Genomic DNA, 13,495 nt, shown 5'->3' with positions numbered 1-13,495 from the left:
TTAGTTATTTTTTATCTTTTATTTCTAAAATATAGAGCTCAATCAGTAGACACCGACAATAGATCGGCTGGAAAGGCACAGAATTACAGAAATACATTAAACTAGACATTTAGTTAACGGAGTTTTCCACTAGCTTGCAGACTAAACTCGGGCACAGTTATCAGGACTACCATGGCTCCTATCACTACAGCGGGTTCTTCGTGCTGCTCCAACTGCTACAGACTCCTACGGAAAATCGCTGTGCTGGAGACAAAAATGCTCACAATCCTACCTGGAACGGATAGGAGAAATGGTTCCAGATCACTCGAGGGTGAGTCAAAATCTAATACAGAACAACCAGCTAAACTAAATCTAAAACTATTCCAAAAGCTAGCACAATTGCACCCCGTGGGAAAATAGCAGGGTCGCAACAAAAACCGATCCCTTTGCTGAATCGTTTTGAACCGCTCAGAAATCTGATCGAGGTTACCCCCAGTGGTAATGGTAACGAATCAAAACCAGAGAAGCTGACTATAAAAGGGGTCTCAAAGCGGGCTAGCAAAAACACGAGGCTGATTAAGCAGAGGCCCTCGCCTGATGCAGAGAACGCTCCGAAAACTCTGATCGTCGGTGACTCTGCCATCAAGAATATAGGCAGCAGATCAATGCTAACATGCTGTCTCCCGAATGTGACTGTCTCGGAATTAAATGAGGAACTTCCCAACATCCTCTCCCAGCATGGAGCGATCGACAGAATTATTCTGCACGTGGGCAGAAGTGACATTCGCAGAGAGGAGTCAGAAATCTTAAAGAACAACTTCACTGAACTGTTTAATACACTTGAGAAGCTGACTGCTCAGAAGTTCATCAGTGGGCCTCTCCCAGCCCGAGGATCTAATATGTTTTCACGGCTACTCAACCTCAACATGTGGCTAAGCAGAACCTGCAGTTTGAAAGGTATGGGTTATATTGACAATTGTAATCTATTCTGGGGGCGCAGAGAATTTTTTTACCCAGATGGCACCCACCTAAGCAAGACTGGAGTGAAGGCACTAAAGGACAACCTCCATTTTGCTCTTCGCCACCCATCTGCTTCTTGGACTGACTCGACACAATACGTGCATCCTCAACCTCCCTCACCTGCCTTCAACCATGAAGGACCATCAAACATACAATCCCCATCACTGGAGAACACGGCTCAGGCTGAGTTTCTGACTCTTGACGAAAGCTATTATGACCTTCATCATCAGGCAGTGACACAGAAGAAGAAAGAAAGAAAGATATCCTTTATTTGTCATATATACATATACAGATGTACAGTACAATGAAATTCTTTCTTCGCATATCCCAGCTGGTGTTGGAAGCTGGGGTCAGAGCGCAGGGTCAGCCAACTTACGGCGCCCCTGGAGCAGACAGGGTTAAGGGCCTTGCTCAAGGACCCAACAGTGGCTACATAGCAGAGCCTGGATTTGAACCGCCAATCTTCCGGTTGATAGCCCAAAGCCCTACCCACTAGGCTACCACAGGCCCACACCAGTCAACAGCAGAGACATCACAGTCATCCTCCAACTTCTCTCTCTCAACAACATCACCTCCACATATGGATTTCACAGAGAAAATGGAGAAGCTGGTGTGTGTTGGGACTAAATTCTCACACTCCATCTCAGCCAGTCCACAGGTTTCACCCAAAAAGCCCAGGGCACCCCTTCCCCTTCCCCTTCTTCCCCCCCCCCCCCCCCCCCGTGCTCTGAGGCCACTTCAGCACTGTCAGCAGCAGCCTTGTACTTCATCTACTCTGGCTGTACAGAGTTCAGAATGTGCAGCAAGTGCTACTGATAGCGGCTTCAGAATACAAAACAATGATAACACGTTGTGATGTGTTCAGGGTCCTTGCTATAGCAGATATGATACTGACAACAGTTTGGAGAGTAAGCTTGGACCCAGTATGCCTGAAATGTTTTTTATTCCTGTGTTGATTAGAAATAGAAAGAATAGAACGCATTCAGCATATCAAGTCAACCAGTCTAACCTCTTACCTGTACCACGACAACCTCGGGCTGCCCCAGGGGCTCCTGTGGTTCTTTTAAAGCTAGCTCTGCTTAATATTAGATCTCTAGCCAACAAATCATTTTTAGTGAATGACATAATTCTATCCTACAGTTTAGATTTTCTGTTTCTAACTGAAACATGGTTAGCAGAAGGCAGCAGTGCTACTGTTCTTAATGAAACAGCACCAGCAAACTTCAGTTCTATGAATGTGTGTCGAAGTGGTAGGAAAGGTGGAGGAGTAGCTGCCTTATTTAAAGATGTATTCCAGTGCAAAGACTGTACTTGGCAATTTTATGTCTTTTGAATACCTCTGTTTTATTTTGAAGGGTACTCCCAAAATTTTATTTTTAACCATTTATAAACCTCCAAGATACTCTGCACATTTTATAGATGAATTTACTGAACTACTGTCAGTTATCTCCACTGAGTACAGCTTCTTCATCATAACTGGGGATTTTAACATCCACTTAGATAATAACAAGGACAATAACACCAAATAACTTTTTGGACTTTTTGACACATTTGGTCTATTGCAACATGTGAAAGGGCCTACACATACTCGAGGGCACACTCTGGATCTAGTTATTTCTAAAGGTCTTAACATTTCTTCTGTTATGGTCAAGGACTTGGCCCTCTCTGATCATTTTTGTGTCTTCTTTGAAATGCTGATCACTCCAGATTCTCAAACTAGCTCTGTTTCTGTTAAGAAAAGGTACATAAATGAAAGTACTAGTTCTCAGTTTATGGAGGCCATAGCTATATCACCAACTTTAATTGCAGAGTCAGTTGATGAACTCCTGGATAACTTTAACGTGAAAATATTGACTGTCATGGATGTGGTTGCCCCGGTAAAAGTCATGAAAACGTTGAGCAAACAGAAAGCACCATGGCGTAACACAATGATGGTAATAGCTCTGAAAAGAGAATGCAGGAGAGCTGAACATAAGTGGAGGAAAACTAAACTTCAAATCCACTATGATCTCTATAAGCAAAGCCTTTGTAGTTTTAACTCTGAGTTATGCAGGGCTAGACAGCTGCACTTCTCTAAGATCATTAACAGGAACATCAACACCACCCGCACTCTATTCAACGTGGTCGACAAGCTTACAAATCCTCCAAAACGGATCACACCAGAACTTCTGTCCACAGAGAAATGTAATGAATTTGCTCATTTCTTCTGTGAAAAAATCAAAACTATTAGACTGACCATCAACGCCACTCAGTCAAACGATGAAACCATGCTGCCCCTACAGACACCTAGAAATAACATGACTATTATGTCACAATTTAATACAATAGACCAAAAAACACTGGAGAAAACAGTTCAGCATCTTAAATCATCGACATGTTGTCTCGACATGCTGCCATCTGAATTTTTTAAAACTATTTTTAACTCTGTAAAAACTGATTTGCAACAAATAGTTAATGGCTCACTAGAATCAGGCGTTTTCCCAAAGTCACTGAAAACAGCTGCCATTAAGCCACTCCTAAAAAAGAGAACTCTGGATGCGTCTGTGTTAAACAACTACAGGCCGGTCTCAAATCTTCCTTTCATAGCTAAGATCATTGAGAAAGTTGTTTACAATCAAGTCAGCAGTTTATTGAATTCCAGTGGTTATTTTGACAAATTTCAGTCAGGCTTTCGAGCTCACCACAGCACTGAAACGGCTCTCATAAAAGTGTTAAATGATCTACGGCTGAATACTGACTCGGGTAAAATATCAGTTCTGGTTTTACTGGATCTTAGTGCAGCCTTTGACACTGTAGATCATAGAATACTGCTGGATAGGTTGGAAAACTGGGTTGGACTTTCCGGAACAGTCCTTAATTGGTTCAGGTCTTATTTAGAAGACCGGAGTTACTTCGTCACTATTGGCAGCTGTGAATATGACAGGGTGGCTATGACATGTGGAATCCCCCAGGGATCAGTTCTCGGACCTCTTCTGTTCAATCTTTATATGCTGCCATTAGGCCAAATGCTACAGGCTAACAACATTGATTACCATAGTTACGCAGATGACACACAGATATATCTGGCTCTCTCACCAGATGATTACAGCCCAATAGATTCACTGTGTCAGTGTCTGGAGGACATCAATAACTGGATGAGCCAGAATTTTTTACAGTTAAATGAGGACAAAACAGAGATTGTTGTGTTTGGCAGCAAAGAAAAGAGGACCAGTGTCAGTGAACACCTCAGTTCCCGGGCTCTAAAAACCAAAGACCAAGTCCGAAATCTTGGCGTTGTAATAGACTCAGATCTCACATTCACCAGCCATATTAAAACCATCACCAAAACAGCCTTCTACCATCTTAGAAATATAGCCAAAATCAAGGGTCTAGTGTGCCAACAAGACCTAGAGAAGCTCATCCATGCTTTTATCTCCAGTAGGTGGACCATTGTAATGGTCTCTTAACTGGACTTCCCAAAAAGACCATTAAACAGTTACAGCTCATTCAGAACGCTGCTGCTAGAGTTTTAACTAAGACGAAGAGAACTGAGCACATCACTCCAGTTCTAAAATCTCTACACTGGCTTCCGGTTAGTTACAGAATAGAATTTAAAGTGCTGCTACTGGTCTATAAATCACTGAATGGGTTCGGCCCAGAATACATCTCAGAAATGTTTAGAGAATATAAACCCAGTAGATCTCTTAGATCCATGGACTCAGGTCAGCTAGTTGAGCCCAGAGTCCAAACTAAACACGGTGAAGCAGCATTTAGCTGTTGGGCTGCATATAACTGGAACAGACTGCCAGGAGATATTAGATGTTCCTCAAATGTAGAAATGTTTAAATCCAGGTTAAAAACTTTTCTTTTTTCTTGTGCCTATGATTGAGCTCGAAATTTTTGCTATTACCCTCATTTTACCATTTTTCTTTTAGTTTTTCATGCTCTTCTAAATTGTAGTGTATATTTTACTATATTTTCTTTTAGTTTTCATGTTCTTAATTTTTTATCTCTCGTTTTAATTTCATATTCCCTAAATTGTAGGTTATACTTTACAATATTTTCTTTAAATTTTTCATGTCCTTAATTTTTTTTTATCTCTCTTGTTTGAATTTCATGTTGTCTTAATTGTAACTAAATGTTTGCAAGAAGTCTTTCTGAGGTTTTAGATCTCAGGAATGTTTTAATGCTTTTAATTCATATTTTTTTTTCCTTATGTAAAGCACTTTGAATTGCCACTGTGTATGAAAGGTGCTATACAAATAAACTTGCCTTGCCTTGTCTATGTAAATTTAGCTAGACAATTATTTAAGAGGCAACAGCCAGCTGCTGTTAGCATAGCATCTCCGGGTAAAAATAAATAAAGGTTTAATGATTAGGATTAAATAACATTTACATTTATTCTTAAAGACTTGTGTAATAGTACTAGTAGGGTTCATTAACAACAGTAGGGATTTCAGACTGTTTTATAATAACTGAATTAATTAAACTAACGTTAGCAAACGTTTGACAGACTGGCTAGCTCAGCAGATTGTATCTGTAATCTGAAAGTGCTAGTTGCTTTGGTGATTGATATGTCCGATTTTTATTTTGCGTTAGTATTTTCCCTCTGATTGATTAGAGCCCAAATGTAAAAAAATTTCACAACCATAATTTTATATGAGTGGTTTAGCAAGCAGCTAACAAGCTTACTTTTTCACTGATATAAGCAGTGAGTTTTATAAAAATGTCTTAATTTAAACATGAATTGTGAGTTAGTGGTTTTTTTTTTTTTTTTTTTTTTTTTTTTTTTTTTTTTTTTTGAGATATACATGTTACGCTGTAATAACCCACTATTAGTTTAAGATGAAGCACAGGTCACTTACAAAAACAACTGTTGAACAGTTCCAGATAATGTTCCTCACAGCTTTTAGTCTGACCACTCAGATTTCAACAGTTCAACAGTGTAATAACATCAGCTGTAAAATTTCATTTCATCAGTCGTCATTCATTTATATACACCTGAAATCCAGACAGACTTATACCCCCGTGTCTTTATCCTGAAGGCCTCTGTCCTTTTTTATTGCCCTACATTTTTAAAACGTTAATTACTTTTTAAATTCATTTTCTCCCAACTGAGATCATATAATTTTCTCTACAGCAATAATAGAGTGCAGTGTTGGACTAAACATTCAATTTAATGAATCTTCATATAATTGGATGATCAGGTGCAAATAGGAACTCGGGTTGGGCAGCGGCCTATTGCACTAGTACACCACCGCTGGCATCCGGGTTCAAATCTCAGCGGTGCTATTTACACAGATATCCACTCAGACATATTTGGCTATGTCTTTGGTTGGCTTGTGATAGATTGGGGCCCTGTCCAGGGTATTTCTTGTAGAACCAGACTCATGGTGACCCTGAACTGGACCTACCAGGATAAAGTCTTGGTGTGTGGGGTTTTTTTTTGGGGGGGGGGGCATAAAAAGTAACTCACATTAACCCTGTAGACTAAAATTGGCTGCATCGTTTAATTTTGAAATTATTATTGAATAATTAAAAACCGTTTTCTCTCCCAACACTGTCTAATGTATATTAGTCTTTTATTTTCTTCTCAGCCAATCAATTCCTTTTACTTTGAAGTTGTTTTATCATATATATTTTTTGTTTTGCTGTGTCTACCAAAGAATATTTAAAGGTTACCTTTTTTGTTAATGCAGATTGAATTTCTTTATGTTTATTATTCTGTAAACGGCCCGTTTGTCATTATTACAGTGGGGTTTAGGTAAAAGCTTACAGAAAAAGTTCCTTCATATCAAATTACATTTTTAGGAATCTTGTTTTGACAATAGGGACACACATGCTGAAATGGGAAAGGCTTTTCCCCAGGTTTTTGGTTGGGAAAGTTGGAAACATACCATTTATGTTATGGTAGATTTTTATTTTAATCTGTTGGTTGTACCTGAAACAGCTAAATTCAGTAATTAGAATGGGTGTTTACATACATTTGGTCATACAATGTATACAGTTATTAGCTCATTCTCCACCAGTGCTAACACCCAGTCTAATTATATACAAGGTCATTGTAGCCTGGAGCTGTGTTTTAATCTGACTTTCATGATTTTCACTTGAGGTTTGGCTTGGTTCATAATGTGCCCTTTACATACCAGCCAGCAGATGGTGGGTCCCTTGGCAGAGCTAAAGTCGTGTGGCCCTCGATGCCCTTGCTATTTTGATAAAGCTTCATGGCATTTCTGGGTGCTCGATAGAGCTAATAAAGACTCTTTTCATTTATTAATTCCATCTAATCAATCAAACTGATGATATTCTGAAACAGGAACTGTGAATATGCTTTCAGGAGTATTTGGGATTTTGTCTTGAGCAAAATTTTTAGTTTTAGTTTAAGTATTTTGTTGGCTGTTTTTTTTAAATAGCACAAGCTTATTTTTGTTGTTGTTTCTACTGACAAAATAAGGACATTACAAAACCAAATATATACAAAACCAATTTGTCTTCTGCTGCTGAGGGATACCTGATTGCATCCGACGAGAGCACGTCGCTGTACACGTCTCTTCCGACACGTGCACAGCCCTCCTCTTCTCGCCCCTGCATTCTGCACAGGCGTCTCTTCCGCCAATCAGGGTCCTTGCACAGCCTATGAACATCCCACCCACACCTAGTCCGGTGCCCACCCTGCAGATACAGTGGCCAATTAGTATCAGCTGCAGGCACTACCAGTTATGCCCGCCAGATGGCGCCCAGCTGACCGGTGGCAACGACGAGTTTTAAACCGAAGAGTTTGGAATCTCAGCACTGGTTTGCTAGCGGAATTGTTTTTTAATTACATTTAATATTTATTATTATTATTATTATTATCATTATTATTTATTGTTCAAATTATTATATATTACATTAGGGATGTCCCGATCCGATCTCAAAGATCGGAATCGGGGCCGATCAAGGCATTTTTAACTGATCGGAAATCGGCTTTACTAATGCCGATCATAACCCGATCTTTTGTTTTACGTCAGCATGTCCGCTGTGTGGAAATACTTTAAATTGGAAAGTGAAACAAGTCCAACAGTGAAGTGTAATGTCTGTAATGCGAGCATTTCACGAGGCGGTAGGAGCAGAGCTGCGTTCATTACTGTAGAATTTTACTATTTATATGGTGTGTGAGTCAAGGATCACACCGGTTTACAAAACAATAACTTTTAATCCGAGTATGAAAACTTCAGGACCATAACATAGAGCTTTTACGAGTTTACGTGTTACAAGACTGAACGACATCTCAGTATCAAGCATTCTGATTGGCTTAGTTATGTAACCGAGCGTCGTAGTGATGCACTCACTTAATAAAGAAATAAATACACGGTATATTCACAAATTGTCGGGAGCAAAACACTTTATTAACTTCTTCTGTTACTGTACTGAATAGCGGATAGCTAGAGCCAAGCACGCTATCCCATGCACTATGGAAGCCCCAAAGGGTCAAAACACACTCACTTTGCGTAGAAACGTCCATCAAACCATTGTCACAATACAAGCACTTTAAGAACTGGCTTTCCTTCATAACAAAAGAGTGACTTTCCATTTTATTTTGGTATTCAGGTTTTACTGTAATGCTGTTAAGTAACTTATTTGTTTTTTTATATTCAAGTTAAGCTGTTACACCACTTTTGAGTGGAGATTTTTGTTCATTTTTAGTGTATCACTGCATTAAACAGAATTATGTTCTTTGAATATAAAGTTTAAAGTGAAACTGTAATTATCTCACTTCATTTTTACTACAATGCTGCACTAGGTTTGTTTACTTTTATTTTGTAAAAGAACATTAAGCAATAGCTTGGATGCAGGCAATTTTTTTCCTACAGCACTGCAGAGCTATTCAGTTGTTAAACATGTACATTGGATTAATTTGAATAACTGTAATGTACTTGAAGTGTGCACTGTGTGAACAGTATTATCTAGTTCTTATCTAGACAATATCTAGAAAATACAAGTATCGGTTTGAGAATCGGTATCGGATCGGGATCAAAATTAAAGATAGGGATCGGGAACAAAAAAACGTGATCGGGACATCCCTATATTATATTGTTAGTAGTATAAATGAAGTTTCAATTTTTAATTATTTAATGAACAGTGTATATTTCTTTTTTATTATTATTATTATTATTAATATTTATTTTATTAGTTTTTTAATTGATTAATTAATTTTTTTGCTTGATATTTTTGCTGCCGTTGCTTTCAAATGACTTTTTAAAGAAAGTGGAAACATTACAAGTACATTCATGCTGCCAGTGGTGATTCATTTTATTCAGTGTTTCATTTCTAAGGATGGAAATGTGCATCAGTTCAGAATACAAACCCTCCTACTATGCAAGTCTAGTGTACTCAGTACATTCCAAACCAGAACATGCATGTTTGGAAGTGGTTATATAAGGCTCTGACGAACAACTAGGGGTGGAAAATATTCCAAATTGCCGCTTTACTCTACAGCTGATTACAGCTCTGTGGTATCCAGAGATTTGGTTCCAGCTTCTGAGGTAATGAATGAGATTTAGGACCTTTTGTTTGCGTCCACATCCCAGGATGTCCACTTAATTACCAATCTGAAAAATCCCGACCTGCAATTAGGTCTGAATCGCTGCCAGAGCCTGTGTTTGTGCTCGGTGCAGAGGGGAATTTACTAGTGCTGGTATGATACAGACAGTGTATTTTATTTTTTCACTAGAAGTTGTTGAGGGATTTGACTAAAGCAGGTACTGCAAAGTTTCCAGTAGACACAGGTTTTCTTACATTAATTAACAACTAAATGAAGAAATGAGAGTAGGTGTTGATAGTGATGATCATCAAGTGTTTTAGTGTGAATTTTTGTATGCCAAATAATTACCAATTCAGTGAAATATTTCAATAATCGATTTCTCGAAGCAAATTCTTATTCAACCAACGCTTGCTAGAACAAATGATAAATTCAGACAAAGTTCAGAATTGTTGAAATTTGTCACACACATTTATTCCATTGCAGACGTAATGGAAAGTGTCTCCTCCTGACTACACATTTTCCAATACAAATCTCTGCTTCATGCATAAGATCCATGCTGGCCCAGGAGAACAGACTAGCACATGTCCCAACCAACATGTGTGAAGCCATTAGTCTCTGCTATTTATCAGTCAGTGGCTATTACAAAGAGCTATAATTTGAAAAGATACCCCATTGACCATCCTTCCCACATACAAGGCCAGTTGTGTCTGTAGAGCACATGACCAGTGCTGATTCTTTTATGTAGAAGGCAGATGTGTAAGTGCCTCTCTGCTACACTCTCCAGGAGAGCCACAGACTATCGTACACCCCCTCCGATGTGCGCCCTTCCGACTTCTTCTATTCATCTGCCAGAGATGGGGAATTGCATATGGAAAGTCACGCAGTACTGTCCATGATTTAGACATTTTCTATGCAGGTGCCTTAACTGGCCAGCAGAGGCATCAACTGCAGTACCAATGAGGAACCCCTGTCGACCGTGCATACCTCAGACGGTCTGTCGTGTCTGTGTGGGTGCCCGGCTAGTCGATAGCACAGCTGAGATCTGAGCTCAGGATCTCAAGACTTGTTCATTTGAAATTGACCTATATAATTGAGCTGTATTTTATATTTTGATTGTTAGCTATATGGCCGTTAAATGACTGTTAACCGTCAGCTAATGACGAATGGTTAGTACAAAAGCAGTCAATTTATGTTAAGCCTTTACTGAACATTACTGTATGTATAATGTATTACTAGTAGATACTAAATGTATTCACTGTTCTTAGAATCTTTGACACTTCATGCTGAGGTATGTTTGAACCTGAATATTTCATCAGGTTACATCAGGTTAATATTTGAACAGAATTACCAAGTCTGAATCGTCCTTCAGAAAATGACCTCAGCTGTAAGGCATTATGAAGCGTCAGACACATTTTTCTCACACTTATGTTTTTTTTCCTACTTTCAGCTAATAATCCTGGAAGACTACGCGGACCCGTTTGATGCTGCCGATCAAGCAGGTGGCACTCAGGTCAGTGTGGAGAAGCCGGTGGAGAACGATGGCTACATGGAGCCGTACGAGGCTCAGAAGATGATGGCTGGTAAGACTGCGGTTTTACTTAATATTGGTCACTGTTTTTTTGGGTCGCATCCTACACTAGAGGCATAGCTGTTCATTAACCAGCTGTTTAATTAATAAGATATTATGCTTTTTAAATAAAGTCAGAAAGTCGGCTTTAGATGGATTGCTCCAGAACTTCATCTATTATTGTACTAGAAGTGGGAATGACTATGGCAAAAGCATGGTTGTGTTCTGATGGAATCTGTGGATTTAAATATATGTTCTGAATCATTGTCTTGCTGAAAAATCCAACCACATCCCAGTGTTTTTTTTTTTTTTAACTTTGTAGTACTTCATAGAGTCTATGATGCTGTGTACCATAGCAAGGTTTTTAGGGCCTTTGGGAGGACAAACGGCCACAAAACATTATAGATCCAACATACCTAACAGTGGGTATTAAGTTTGTTACTGTACAGTCATCCTTCTTTAGACTAAATGCTGTTTGTGTGTTTGTTGGCAAGAGCTTTAGTTTTGTTTTATCCAACAACTGAACCCTAGGTTGCTTGCAGCCATGCTTCTTAATACACCACTGATATAGAGATGGCAACTACTTGTAGATTTGGTGACTTGGTGACCCTAAAATACACCCATCTTTCGCAACCATGATTTCTTTGCAAAATGTTTGCATCTCTAACTATACTCACAGTCTATTCTTATAGCTATTTCCTCGGCTGCTCCCGTTAGGGGTCGCCAGCGGATCGTGATCCGCATTATTGATTTGGCACAGTTTTTACGCCGGATGCCCTTCCTGACACAACCCTCCCTATTTATCCGGCCTTGGGACCGGCACTACAATGCATTGGTTTATGCATCCTAGCAGCTAGGTACCTGTAGAACAATTCAGTGTCTCTAATTAGCCTGGCTGCATGTCTTTGGACTGTGGGAGGAAACCGGAGCACCCGTGGAAACCCACGCAGACATGGGGAGAACATGCAAACTCCGCACAGAAAGGACCCGGACCGACTGCCCCACCTGGGGATTGAACCCAGGACCTTCACGCTGTAAGGCGACAGTGCTACCCACTTAGTCACTGTGCCGCCCAACTACTGTATACTCACAGTGTGTGGGAGAAAAAATGTACATGTCCTCCACCATGCAGGTTTATTCCGGCTACTGGTTGTGTTAAAGATTTTAGTTACAGTTCTTAGAGTGAATGTTTACACTTTGGGTAGAAAGCTATTGTTTATAATCATTGGCTAATTTATAATTTAAGGTTAGCGCACTTTGGTCAGATACATGATAATTTGGCTGCTCTGTAACCTTTTATTTATATCCCAGTAAAATGTCTCATGCTTGTTAATTAAAATTGTTGTTGTTATTATTATTATTATTATTATTGTTATTATTATTAAGTACCTTATGAATAGAACAACCTTCTCCTCAAAAGTGTTCAAATGCTTTTTAATAAGCTTGTGTTCTGAAATGCACTAAAAGTTTAGTTACTGTTGCAAAGTGTATTTTTATCATTTTACCCTTTTCATGAATAGCCGGGCAGTACTGAACATCTTTACTGGGTAATTAGAATCCAGTTTTCAATCTTTCCAGTCGCCCAACTCGTCGTTCTACCACATAAACTTGCATATTCTTTTAATATAATTAGCTTCATTAACCTGCAGGGAATCTGCCTACCTGTCTGATTAGGCAGACTGACCATATGTGGACTGTTTAACACCCAAAATAACAAGACACAATTTTAGAGAAAATATGCATCCGACCGTGAATGTGAAAAGGCACAAATGCACTGTAACAAGGTCTGGCTGAGTTAATGAGGATAAAGACGTCTGCTCTACAGACGACACTGTCTGCTGTCTGCTACTTACTTATCTGCTGCTTGGCTGTAACAATAGACGGCTTTCAGATTAACTGTATTCCTTGTCTGGCCTGAAACAATGATGTTAAGCGCTGCTATTGTCCTCATTTTTCTCATATCATTCACAGTGTTGACATGTGGACAAAAAATTGGAATTGGAATTTGGAACATCACCAAACACATTTACATTAAGAGCCTTAATACAAGGCTTAAATATAAATCAGAAAAAAATGTGTGACAAAATTTCTTAATAGTAAAATCAGGGCTCACCATTATGGTTTCATAACAATCATGAAGCAAACTACTGTTAATAACTTCAGTTATTAACAATATAAACCCTGTATATGGAAATGAATGCAAATGTATGCAAATGTGTTTTGCATGCTTGGTTATGCTCAGGATGGCAGGTGTGTGTACACAGGTGGGTGTGGAAATTGGATGGTGGAAATAGGATACAGACTCAGATGAGGTTTTGTTTTTTTTAACTGTAAAAAACACCAGCCACAGAAATGATACCAGGATACCAACAAGTCCAAATAACTTACAAATAATTTTGGTATAAAACATTTTTAAAAACATGGGC

At 39.0% G+C, this 13,495-nt stretch overlaps 1 protein-coding gene across 1 annotated transcript in view; it reads left to right on the top strand.

The window, feature by feature from the left end:
• zgc:158464 (uncharacterized protein LOC791139 homolog) overlaps positions 1–13,495 on the top strand; it is a 203,605-nt gene that overhangs the window by 40,891 nt on the left and 149,219 nt on the right. Inside the window, exon 2 of the mRNA XM_063005154.1 lies at positions 10,950–11,082. Within this exon, the coding sequence (XP_062861224.1) occupies positions 10,950–11,082 (133 nt within the window). The remainder of the gene's footprint in view (positions 1–10,949; positions 11,083–13,495) is intronic.

Source organism: Trichomycterus rosablanca, chromosome 11, assembly GCF_030014385.1.
Source record: "Trichomycterus rosablanca isolate fTriRos1 chromosome 11, fTriRos1.hap1, whole genome shotgun sequence".
NCBI lineage: Eukaryota > Metazoa > Chordata > Actinopteri > Siluriformes > Trichomycteridae > Trichomycterus > Trichomycterus rosablanca.
The sequence above is the reverse complement of the archived record's forward strand: the minus strand, read 5'-3'. Positions and strand labels throughout refer to the sequence as shown.